The sequence below is a fragment of the Ambystoma mexicanum genome, chromosome 1p, assembly GCF_040938575.1.
Source record: "Ambystoma mexicanum isolate Mex_15411 chromosome 1p, UKY_AmexF1_1, whole genome shotgun sequence".
Taxonomy (NCBI): Eukaryota; Metazoa; Chordata; class Amphibia; order Caudata; family Ambystomatidae; genus Ambystoma; species Ambystoma mexicanum.
In genome coordinates this window covers 182246581-182260278 of record NC_090921.1, presented here as the reverse complement: position 1 = coordinate 182260278, position 13698 = coordinate 182246581, and the positions used below count along the sequence as shown (strand labels likewise).

The window sequence follows — 13698 nt, the reverse complement described above, 5'->3', positions numbered from 1 at the left end:
GTTCACTGCGACCGGCCGGCAGACTACTGAAGCGTAAGAAAGCGACCCCCTTCCCGTGCCCAATGCTGCCAGCATGGTGCAACAACGGGATTCTAAAATAAGACACATACTTAGAACTTGAAAAGAAAGGGCAGTTGTGAACTCACTTTCTCCAAAGTCAGTCTTGACTTTGATCACTCTCTACCTGATTGAGCAGGGGGACACCAGGTTGGACAGTTGTTGTGGCACTCAAGTTGGCCTATACCAAGTGATCCACCTATTGCAACACATTTTTGTCATCTATGCACTGGCATGCCCGACGTGTGGATTAATTCACCACGTGCTTGGGAATGTTTTGGTTTTCCTATGTGGCCTGGAGCCAGGATCAGACAGGAATAGTCACTGTCATTTTCTTTGCTTTTCAGTGTTTTCCAGTTGTTTATTTTTAGCTTGTCTATATGTATGTAGCATGGTTTAGGTACGACTGAGACCTGGGTTATGTATATAGTGGTAGCGTTTTGCAGTATATAGTTTTCACTTTCATACAATATTTTGTCATGTATTGCAATATTGTGATGTACATTCACAGCCTTTGCATTCATTGAATTCGTTTACACATTGCTTGCAGCCTATGTATTAATGTACTGGATTGGTTTGCTTGGGACCCTTTCCTTGTTGAACATTGCTGTGTTGGCACCTGCTGGAGCCTTAGGATAGGGACTGACGTTGATGTGAAGGCTATGGGTCACAGCCAGCGCATTGGATGGCACAAACAAAATGGTGTTGATGCCCTGCTGTCTTATGATAGTTTTCTGTATTGCCAAGTAGGATACTTAAAAGCTAATTTCCTCTTTGATGAAGTGGCACTATGTGTGCATTCCTAAGGGTGTGCATTTGAGCAGTGAAATACAGAGGGGCAGTCATGAATAAGATGTCACTTGGACCATACAAGCAAAATGTGCCTTCTATTGTGACTTTCTGATAACACTTAGCTACATCTGTTTCAGTGCAGCTTTTAATCCCATTTTTGAATATAATCATCAATGTGTTAAACGTTTTTCACTGGTATAACTCTTTAAGTGCTCCTTAGAGATTGCTTCTAATTAAGTGTAATTTGTTCATGTAGCCCGCTTATTGTGGAGAGTGAATGGTGGGTATGTGGAGCTAAACCTACACACAATAGTTATTTGAATTGTTTTACCAAGCAAACTCTACTGTATACATGAGACTATGTGAGGTTAACGTTACTTCTGACCACCAACAGGTAACTGGGTCTTTCTGGCAAATTGCCATCTCTCCCTTTCCTGGATGCCACAACTGGATAAGCTGGTGGAACAACTGCAGGTAGAGGAGCCTCACCCCTCCTTCCGCCTTTGGCTCAGCTCCAGCCCACACCCAGACTTCCCCATATCCATCCTACAGGCAAGCCTCAAAATGACAACTGAGCCGCCAAAGGTAAGGACCATCAACTGTTGTATGACACATTACCTGAGTGGTCTGGTTTCAGGCACAGGAGCAGATCGCCATGCTAAGGGAGTGTAGTGTGCTGTCGGAGCTGCAGATCGTTCTAATGCTAGACCAGTAAGTGGTGCACAGGATGTGGGGAACTGACAGTGCTGGATGATGTGGCTGATGGAGTGTGTGCAAATATTGTGGGCAGTGGCAGAACTTTGTGGAGTCCTTTTACACAAACGGCATGCAGTGCTGCAGAATTGGGATGCCTTGGCAGAGATAGGTGAGGTCTGTATGGAGTATAGTTCAGAACAATATTTTGCAGGCCATTGTGTATAACCAGAGCTCTCCTCCCTTTGTGTGAATTAACCTCGATTTCCTACTGGGCCTTTCCTTTGGACTCTTTTCAACTTTGCACAATTTATACCAATTAAGAAATTACCCCTGACCACTATCCTTTACATTTTCAGGGTCTCAAGGCCAACATGAAACGGCTGTATAACCTGGTCACCGAGCAACAGTTCAACCGCTGCACCAAGCCTGCCAAGTACAAAAAGTTGTTCTTTGCTCTGTGCTTCTTCCACAGTGTCCTGACTGAGCGAAAGAAGTTCCTTCAGCTGGGCTGGAACATCATTTACGGCTTCAACGACTCTGATTTCGAGGTACTCACTCTGTTCATACATTTTCCCTTTAATGTTGATATTTTGGTGCATGAGATGCCACACATTACTTCATGGAATGTGTTGTTTAGATCTCAGTTAACAATACATTGGACCTGCGCAGATTATGCAGATGGGAGTTGGAGGAGAATTGAATGCAGTAACTGCAGTGTCGCAGTGTTTCTTTCATTTTTACTGTTTTGTTGGAGGGAGGAGACTTTTATACTTAAGCTTGGAGGAGAGTTGAATGCAGTCACCGGGGTCTGTGCCAGCGAGCCCGGGGAACTTGACAAATGCACGCTACCGGTAACAACCCTAGGTGCCAAAGGAACATGCCAGGGGGACGCAGTGAACTGTAAGTACACTCTGCTTTTGGAACATAAATCCGGGTGTGTGCGGGAGTGTGATTTCTCCATATGCGGTAGAGATTTCCACAGACTACTGCAGCCCGGACAAAGTGCTATCAGCTGCAACTTCACATTGACTAATCCGTCCATAAGGTGCTTGGAGACCCTGTGGAACATTTGATGTGCGTTTGACCTCCGTGGGTGCTGCTCGTTGGTTTGCCCAAAAGCTTTGAATCAAAACTGTAAGAGATAACTGCCCCTACCATAAATTATTTTTATTCGAACTGCACCCCGGCTCTTAGTGGAACCTCCGGCCAGTTTTATGAGCATCTTCTGTTCTTATTGATTGCATACATTGTTGTATAAACAACTCAAATTTTTAAGATACGAATTTTAAGATATACATTTTAACTTTAGCACACAAACATTTCAATATTAACATCTACCTCAACCAGCATGCCTGGAAAGTCCAGCCTGAGGTCGAACAGACATAAACCGAGAAAGAACGCTTCATATTCTAAAACACAGGATGGCGGTGGAGCCTGTGAACGAGTAAAAGGAAATAATGGAAACTCTTCCCAATCTCGTACTATGAGTTCTCCCAGTGGTATGCAAAATAAGGAAAGTGAGGCCGGTACCATTGACTGCCAGAACCAGTATCTCGCAGTTTACCTCCATCTCTGGATGTGTGGAAAGATTCTGGATGAGGTTTCAGTCCTGGCTACCATCAGGATTTCTAAAGCCAACGAGGGCAGGGAATTAGACGCGTTCATCGCTGATGCAGTGCCATATACCTCTGTGAACTTGAATTTACAAAATGAGATGCCTCTGAGTAAGGTGGCTAATATTATAGATGTCGATCCTATGGTTTCCGAGGCAGAAGAAATGTTGAACTCCCCAGGGAGACCTCGACCATTTACCTTGCTCGCAAACAACGTAGGAAAAAAAAAGAGGAAAAATTGTAATGCAGCTGCGTTTAATTTGAGACAAAAGGATTTTTAAATTTTTTTTATTTTAATACAGCTTATTACAAGCTTTCGAAGAAGAGAAACAAAAGAAAGAGGGAAAAACGTCCCACTGACGTGGTCATGTATTCAGATGGTGTCCAGATCTATAAATACTTTTTCCACGTCAGTCGATTATTTTTTGTCACTCCTTTAGATTGTACGACTGTTCTTTTTCGCTGCCCCTGATGCAACCTCCAGGTTTATCTTGTTACGCACACTTCTCGCTCTTCCCAATGTAAAATCGAGATCTCATGGGTTCCGTCTGTCACATTTCATTTGTGGCCACTGTCTCTTTTGCATGCTTCTCTTTATGACATCTGACTTGATAGTGCAATTTCTCCTTCATCATTATCTAACAGCAAACTTGTATCTTCCAGGAAGGTGGTCAGGGCAAACACAAACTTCTTTTCTTCTCCTTCCAGCAGTCGATTCCACCACTCATCGCAACTCAAAGTTCTATATTTCCTAAATTCTGCCCCAAGATACTTTGTTCTGAGGCATCTTAAATTCGGGCAGTCAATTGTCAGATGTTTTAAAGTTTCTTCAATTTTTGAACAAAATCTGCAGATGGTATCTACACGATCTCCCTTTTTCATTCTCATAAGGATTTATATCCTTGAAGGTTTAAATATGTCTCAATGTGGCTAATGTGCAAAACAATAAATCTAAAAAGGCAAAAGGGAGAAGCAAGTAGGTTGCTAGGCCCAAAGAGACTTTAACGAGTTGGGTATTAAATGAGAGACCTTTACCTGATGAGAATGAGGAGATTGAGCAGAATATTAGTATTGACCCTTCCCCACCTCTCCCCACTGTGTCTAACTGACCAGTGGCACACTTGCAGCACCCAATTCCGGTGGCTCCAGCAGTGATGCCACTTGGCAGTTTGCGACAGGGTGTGAATGCTGTTTCTGACAAAACGTTTGAGGTGGTTTGGATCGGCATACCCCTTACAATCACCATTAAGAAGCAAACTCAGGGGAAACCTAGCTTCAAATCATATATCAATAGGACAGACTTTCTGTCCTTGATCCGAAAAATCCTCGCACTCAGAATTCTTGATACTAAGGATTTTGATTTTACTGAGCCTATCGAGAATTCCAAATGCCAGTTTAGCAGGATACATTGTAGCACGAAGCAAACTGCGCAAATTATAAGCTCATACAAGGACCGATACATAGAGCTTGCATATGATCTTGACTCAGTCGAGGAGATCATTGTACAGAAACCCCCCGACCTGAGTACGATAAAGGAAAAAATGAATGCCATAGGTAATAAAGCTTTGAATGCCAGTAACGATAGCTCCTTGCAAGCCAATATCTTGAATTGGCTTGTCTTAAACCACGCTCCTGTGCAAACAAGTGGAAATTGAGACTTGGTCATTTCTTCCTGGAATACCGGGGATTTGTTCATCTGCTTCTGGCTGGAGGGTCTTTAGATATTTTTCGACAGAATGATATTTTCCTGTTACAGGAAGTATGGCTGCTCTGAGTTGCTAATTGACGGATACCAAATGTTTCAATTTCTGGCTAATAAAGGGCCGACAAGCCACCCTTTTGGGGGCCTCATTATCGGCGTCAAAAACCATCCAAATGCAGTAAGAGTTAAGACCAGTATCGATAATTTTAATGTTCTTGCTGTTAGTGTGCCGTGAGAAAATTGTTGGTGGCATTAATATTAATGTGTATGACCCTCCAAGGCTCAGTTAAAACTGATGATATCTCTGAATCTGTAATTTAACAGATTTGTAACATTAAGAATGCATCAGAACAGGATTCGATATTTGTCGGGGGATGGGGGAACTTTATTGCGAGATGTAATTGTCTTCATGAAATTCAGGAAACTGACTTTGTCCAACGTAAATCTGTGACAAGCATCTTAGGTAAAAAAGTCCTCTAAGGACTCTTACGGGTTAACTTAGTTTTTGACTGGGACTGCTACTTGCTGAACGGTAGGGTTATGGGAGATGTACCAGGAAAGAGCACCTGGAGATCGGGGACAAAAATCTCGACTCTTGACTACTTTTTCTGCAATTCAATGGATCTTCCTTTTGTCAGGAAACTTGAAATTATGGACACATCTTATAGTGACCACGCTATCCTTACACTGCACATCATAAGGAGCGTAGAAATTGACCATCAAGGTAGGGTCGGGATTTGGATATTTATCAGGCGGGTAGTACGATACGCTGGACAGACAGAAGCATCAAGAATGCTGGTAGTTATTTTACTGCACAGGCTGGAAAGATGCTGACCTTGGTGGACAATTCATTGGCCGATGGGACTGAGGCTCTAATCGAAGATTGCACCTCTTTATTGGAGGTATAAAAGGCTGCTATACCATGTTGAGCCACTCATCCAAGAAATACAGATTTGATAAAACCATACGTGAAGTGAAAAAGTTTCTAAATCGAGAATTAGTTGAGATTAAGAAAAGTGTTCGCCCTCCTATGGAGGTAATGGATGCAACACGAATCATCCAAAAAAGACACCGTAGATTGGTAAAGGATTGGGTCTCCTCAGGCAGTAATGCCTAATGGCAATATTTGGTAGCCATTGCAAAGTCCAAGGGCTTTGAAATTGTTGAGCACTTTTAACTCTAAAACCATGCCTCACGAGATTTATGCTTGTGGTGAGGAGGCGTGACTGAGGTATATTAGTAATACTTTCTATGACCCTACTGCCCATAGGGGAGCCTTAACCTTGATCGGAGCCAAGTTTAATCTATGATTCAGTCGGGCAGAGATTTTATCGAAAATCAGAGCTCTCCAACGTAATTATAAAAAATGATCCTATATTCTGGGGAGAGCAAAAACTTTGTTTGTTTGGTAAGGTCTCCCAGGAGGGACGCATTCCTATTTCTCGGGAGTGTTCCATTCTTCTGCCAATACATAAAAAGGGCCCTAGAACATGCACAGATAATTTCTGATTGTTAACAGTGCTTGACACAACTGGCAAAATCTTTGCATCATTATTGCTTAACAGGCTAACTGAATGGGTCAACTTTATTGGATTGCTTAGCAAGTTCCAAATGGGCTTTATGGCAGGATCAGGAACCGCCCATTACCTATGGCTGTTTTATTATCTCACTAAGGCAGCAAGGATCAAGGAATACCCCGGCCTCTATGTGGCGATGATAGACTTTCGGGAGGCCTTTGACATGGTAAATAGGAATAAGCTATGGGCCAAAATGAACCGTCTAGGCTGCCTCGCGAGATCTATTAATAGCCATAATGGGACTGTATGAGGATACCTCAGTTCAAATTAAGTTTGATAATAGGGGCTCAGTTTCTGCACTGGTCAGAACGAACCGTGGGATAAAGCAGGGGTGTGCGCTTGCCTCCCTACTTTTCAACATATACGTTGCTGAAATACCGGATGCACAAGAGTCTGTTAACATCTGTTCCCCCAAGATAATGGGGGTTAAAGTCTCATGCCTTTCATACGCAGATGACCTAGTCTTATTTGATTGCACATTTGCTGACCTTAAAAAATCTTTGGAAGAGCTGCAAAGATTTGCTAAGGACCACAATCTCATTATGAATTATGAGAAGGCTAAGGCCATGCACTTTTCATATAAGCATGTTCATTTTCCAACCTTGGTTATAGACGGGAACATCAGCACGTTTCCAGCTACAAATATCTGGGCGTGGAGTTTACCACTGGGACCGACTATACAGAGCTGATTGATACAAGGAAATGTAATGCTATGTCCAAACTGAGCATGATACACAGATGCGTGAGAGCAGCTTCTGGCTTTAGTTTTCAAGGCGTCCTCACTCTTTACAAGCAGTGTTTTTGTACCTCAGTTCTCTATGGCCTGGAAACACTTACCATGAAAGATTTCTCTTGGTTAGATGTGTTGGAGGCAAATTCTGGGGGAAAATGTTGGCCCTAGGTCCCAGTGTTGCTGTAGAAATTATCCGCCTGGAACCGGGCCTCACATTATTGTCTACTATGGCTCTGAGAAGGAGAATCATATTATTTCTTAAATCCTGCAAAACACCAAGATGCCCACTGCTGCACTTGCTAGGTCAACAAGTACCTATTGTCCATCTCAACTCATTGATGGCTTTGGTGCTTGCGAGTTTCGAGAACATGGGCTGGAACCCCGTTTGGGAGGATAGCTTCCAGGAACTAATCAGGAAGTTTCCCTATAGGCTCGAGCAGCAGGACTGGTGTGCACATTATTCCCATCTTGCTTCATTGAGCCGCTATCGCTGCTTTATTAACCAGTTAGCCCACAAATATGAAACATCCCAAGGCTACATTAAGCTATGCCCCTCCTCTGAATTGCACAGATTTGTATTATTACTGCAAATTGTCAAATTACCTGTACTGGCATCCATCGGATCTGAGTTGGGTATCCCTGAAGAGGGGACAGGGTGCCGCTCCTGTGGTCTACCTGGAAAATTAGAGACAGCTCAGCATGTGTTGGCGGAGTGTCGCAAATAAGGTCCACTCTACATGAAGATGCTGGGTCCATATCTATCACACCACAATAGCATCAAGAGTGAGGCATTTTGGTGGTACTGTCTGAACACAGGACATACATCTGTACATATAGCGCTGTTTATTATCTGGAAAGCAATACTCAAGGTGGGAAAAGTGATCACGATTATTCCAATCACTTTCATCATGTGATAAGCCTAGAGGATGGTGTCCAAGGTATCTGAGGAGTTTTCAGAACTCACAATGGAGGACGGAATTCTTAAGATTCCGCCTCAACCTTTTACCAACAAGCGAAATACTACACACAAGATACAAGGTGACACATCCAGATAACATATGCACTTTATGTCCTGAAAAACAAACGCAATCCCTAAGACATCTTATGACGGAGTGTGCGGGAACAATGAAACTCAGAGTGGAGAGATTGGCAAGATTTGTAGACAAAAATTGGTTGTTAGCCACATCATCCTTTTGGGAAAGATTAGTGTTGGGCAATGAATCGGGCTGACAATAGACATTTTGAAAATCCTCAAGGAGCTACATTTGGTCTTCTGAAAGAATCAAATCTGAGATAAGTTGATATTTTAATCATTTGATGAAAAATGAATTGATTTGCATAATAGAAGTAATTGCTGTTTTTGATATATGCATGTACTTGTTTAAACTCAAGTTAAATTTGTGAAAAGCTGTTTTGCGGCTATAACACAAAAATTAAACAATTAAAAATAAAAAGTGATCTAATTGCGAGGTGTTTGATGATATGGCATGTACTTGAATTGCTCTTATTTTCCTTAATTTCTATTTGTGATTAATTGATTAATTGTCTTAAATGTATTTTATTTCATTGTTTCTAAATGAATTTTAAATGTATTTATTGTTTTCTTTTGTTTTATGATAAAGCTTGTTTGAGCTACAAACATAATAATAAAATATTTATTATCCAATTGCATTTACATGGCAAGGATATGCAACATAACATATCTGTTCTCATATGAATGGTATAGTGGGCATCCATTTAAAGTATCTGTTCTTCAGTGAGACCGTGCACGTTCAGTGCAGGTTAGTGTGCTTGCCAGATTCAGCCTGTTTTACTACCTACAAGGTCTCCAAAAATGTTGATACCAAACCATATTCAGACTCTTCCTTCCTTTCACGAGGAAGCTGTAGTACAGTACAGTGCTGTACTTGTTTAAAGTTTCATACAATTTAGAGCCTTGGCTGTAAGACAACTGTATACCTTCATAACTAGTATGATACATATATAATAGTGTCAATGTAGCATGCCAGGCCCCATTAGTCGAATCTGCAGGAGGTGCTGAATCTGGCTGACCCCCTCCTAGTGTTTCCGACGCAGCCAAATCCTAGTTCAGCTAAATCAGTAACTCCTAGAGAGGGGAAGTGGATGAAATAATAAACAAAAGAATCTCAGGCTTCGTGTGATTTGTGATCTGCAGAGTGGACAACCAACAGAAAACCAAGCAAGTATTGCTATGCTTATGATTTAATATTCTCTTCTACACCGTTCCCTTCCCGTGGCTCCCTTACCTGTTTCCTCCTCCACAAATAGCTTGTAGGAAATTGGCTAAGTTATCCAATATCGTTAGTCATTGGGTTTCAACTGTATCGACTGCAATAATGATTATTCTCATTCCTCTTTTCAACAGTAGTTGAGTTGGAAAATCTTGAAGGGCATTTCTCAAGGAATCTTCTTTTAAGTTTAGTTATCTTCATTAGTTGTCCTTTATTTATCTTGAAAGTACTTTTGACTCCATATCCTTTTGAAAGTTGGTAGATTCCTAGACCATGGCATCTTTTTACTGTATACCTAACTAGCTGTCCCTATATCTAACTAGCACTACAACTCTATGCTATGTTATTTACACCTTCTCCCTTATGAGAATCCTTTTATTATTATATACACTCTATAAATATATTTTCCTAATGAGTCATGTGGTGCTGCAAATATTCCCTCTGCAATTCTTTTCAACATAAATAGTTCATGACTTGGGCTCAGTTCACAGAGTTCTTCGTTTCCCCTTAAGCAAAACTTACACTTTTCCTCACAGTCCATCTATTGTGCTAAGTGAAGTCTTTCTAACAGACTCTTCTACCTGATGCGCATGCGCATACGTGTAGCGTTAGTGTTTCAGCATGCAAATTTACACTGGCTTGTTGTCAGTAACACTACCCTCTTATGTGGCGAGCAGTGTATTGCTTTTACTTCTGTGCAATGATACGCTGCAAGACACAGCGATAGCATTTTCTTTTCCCCCATATTTGAATGTTGTTTTTCCACAAATTTGACAATGGAATCACCAGAATCTTCCAGAGTCTATAAGTTGTGAGTTTATTTACAAACACTGCATGAGAGGCGCTAAGCATTAATTCCCTGTCTTCAGTTAACAACAACGTTATCTTTATCTTATTCGCTGCACTCCCACTGTGAGTGTTCCACTGAATTCTCCACTGCTTCCTTGACATATAATCTTCTTACTTCCTCCAGTTACTTACAAAACTATAGCAATCTTGGTATGCTGGTGAGGAGCTTACTGAAAAGAGGACCTGCTGGTCTCACTGCTTGGATGTAAGGCATTTAAAGAATTCCACAAATCATCTAAACTGATTGTTTTCCATTGGGGGCTGGTGAATTTTTCTATTGGGCTTGCATTTTCATACTGGCTGTGCCCATTATATGCCAGAATTCCTCTGTAAAAAACATGTTCATGTTTGCTTTGTACATAATGGCATTAATGATACTATAAGAAAAACATGTCCACACTGGCTCAGCCAATATATGGCTGTATCCCCACAAAAGAACATACTCCTGTGGGCTTTGCCTTTAAAAAGCCATGACACAATAACAACACATGTCCTAACTGGCTGCACAATCTAGTGCACGTTAGGCATGTCATATGCTTGGTATGTCGTAGGTGCCCAGAATTTTAAAAAAAAATAAGAAAAGGCTAGACTGGCTGTCACGAAATGCATATCTTCTCCAGCATAGGGTCTGTCATGGATTCACATGCTCATTAATATGCCCTGTCGTCAGGTTGGAAATCCTCAGTAAAAAAGAAAAGCAGTTTTGCTTTAGTGTGAACACTGCATTTCTCCTCTGTAAGGAAGGCATGGTATAAATAGTAGACATAGACACAATAGATGCAAGTTTCAAAAACCTTTATTTTGGTATTTTGGTTGGGTTGGTAGAATTCCTAACTGGCCCTAACTCTAGAATGGGAGAAGTCTCGACCATTAAACAAATAGCAAACAAGTCCAAGTCAGTCTAGTCAAAATAAAAATGCCTATACTAAAGAAACGTAACCTTGCCCTCCTTCCCAAATGACAAGTGTCTTAAGGGAATACAAAAGGAAAAATAGTGTCTCAAAAGAAATGTCAGAATGGCTTAGGTAACAACTCCCTTCCCTACCTTCAGCAGCATTCGGTTTCAAGAGTTCCTTACAAAGGATAGGTGGATGGCACAGTTCTATCAGTCTTCCACACTTTGACTTACTGGTACAATTCAACAGTTCAGGCTTGGGCTTCAAGCTTTTGGTAGTTCAATCAATTCCTTAGGCTTCGCTCGCCTTGTCATAAATGCACAGTTCTGTTCTTGACTTTTACTTTGCAACAATTCAACACAGGGTTCCCTCTGCAGGGTTTGAGCCGGTCTCTCTTTTCACATTCACTGCTTCACTTTATCACAGTTCAGCACAGGCTTCCCTCTGCGGGGCTCGAGCCTGTCTTTCTGTTTGTGAGGATTCCCTTCCCCACATTTTGTCTTTATATCTTTTTACTGTCTAAGACTTTTGAAGGATTTTACATAGACCTCTGCATGACCACTTCAACCTCTCTTTAAACAATTCAACAATCAACAATCTTCCTTATTTTGTAACACCAATGCCTATTGTTACTTGTAGTTTCTTATTCTCTTTACTTTGCCCTCTTTGCCTCTCTCAAAGTTCACATACTTTGCCCTCTTGGTAGATTGAGTTTACATACTTTGCTTTTCACTTATTTCATTTTCATTCCGATCCCGTTTTTTTTTTAAACATAATTTTTATTGAAAGTTGTTCATAAAACAAGAGAAAAAGAAAATACATTTCAACAGCAAACAGTCAATTTCCAGAATCAACAGTAGAGTTAACCTTACCCCTCCCACCTCCCGCATAGAAACTACCGGTTCCAACAGATAGCTGGACACATTTAGTGCAAATGGTGAGGGACCGCGTGTCCAGACTAGCCTGACAAACTGGGCTCAAACAATAGGGGGCTAGTGGGTGGTGGAGATTATACTTCAACAGAGCAGAAAGAGAAAAACAGGACGGAAGTGGAAATCGTCTCAATGCTCCGAAAATCCTTGTGGAGGAGTTCCAGTGTTCCAGTTCAGCAAGAAGGCTTCCATTGTGTCGTGGGTCAGCGCCGCCAGTTTCTCATAAGTGAAGATCACCCACAACTTGGATAGCCATGCCGACTTGGATGGTAGGGATTTATTTTTCCAATTCTGGACTAAGGCGAGTCTCCCGGCTCTCAGCATGGCCTGTATCACTTTAGGGAAGCTATTCGAGTCTGAATCAGGGTAAGGGATATCAAGGAGGAGCTCCAGTGGGTGCTGGTCAAGGGAGATGCCTTCTGGTGAAAGAGTTGGTGGCCCGCTCCAAGCCCATATCCGACTATCTTTGTGCGTCATGCAAACCCCTCTTAGCTATGACAATGGGGAGATCCCACAAAGAGGACAGTGGGGAGGGCCAGGAAGAAAGGTGTACATTTCCTTTGTCACGCTTCCATAGAACCCATAGGACTGATAATGTCGGGTGATTTTTGATGTGAACTGGAAGTTCTTTATTAGAGGACCACAGGAGGTCTGTAACTTTTCTAGGATGAGTATGGTTATCCTCTACGTAGGTCCCATAAGTGCGCATTTCAACCCTCATGTGTTCCAACATTAACCTTAGCTGGCCAACCTTGTGTTACTACCGGAAATCCGGGAGACTAAACCCCCTGAACGGATCTCGAGAGTGTCAGGGGTCGCGTGCTTAATCCTTGGCTTCTTACCATTCCATATAAAGCGCTGGACCAGGGTGTGTAGGGTCCTGAAATATGCATCTGGGATAGCGGTCGGGAGGGAGGAAAAAAATGGTTACCATGCGTCCAAACCATGACAGGGTCAGGGGAACCCATCAAAAGAGGTCTGATTTTATCTTGGAGAGGATAGGGGGGGGGGTTCTGTTCCATGAGAGCTCCCAGGTCTCTCAGCAGCAGGATCCCCAGATATGGGGTGGCCTTGCGTTCAATTCTCATACCCCATACTATTTCCCTCCACTCAACGACTCCGTCACACCTGTCCCATTGGCATTATACATGATTTCAATGGATTTATCTTGAGCCCAGAGAAGATACCAAAAGCGCCTATAAGCTCTAGGAGCTTCGGAAGGGAGACATTTAAATTAGTTACATAGGCAAGGATGTCATCAGCGAAAAGTGATAGTTTAAAATCTATGTCCCCTTATCGAGTCCCTGTGATCCCCTGGTGCTGTCTTATAGCTATGGCCAGTGGTTCCATTGCTAGAGCATAAAGGAGGGGAGAGATAGGGCAGCCCTCACAAGTCCCCATGGAGAGGCGAAACAGGACGGAGACCATGCCATTGACTACCACTCTGGCGGAGGGGCCATTATAGAGAGAGGCAATCCACCCACTGTCTTTCTAATATTATCAGACCCAGATCTGCCCGGGATGTATCCAACTTGGTTCCTGTGTATCAACAACGGGAGGTGTTGGGTCAGCCTATCAGCGAGTAGCTTCGCCAAGGCC

General features: G+C 42.3%; 1 protein-coding gene across 1 annotated transcript in view; it reads left to right on the top strand.

Annotated features, from left to right (window-relative positions):
- Positions 1-13698, top strand: part of DNAH2 (dynein axonemal heavy chain 2) — a 3498763-nt gene that overhangs the window by 3217817 nt on the left and 267248 nt on the right. Inside the window, exons 79-80 of the mRNA XM_069646273.1 lie at positions 1244-1434; positions 1902-2093. Of these exons, the coding sequence (XP_069502374.1) occupies positions 1244-1434; positions 1902-2093 (383 nt within the window). The remainder of the gene's footprint in view (positions 1-1243; positions 1435-1901; positions 2094-13698) is intronic.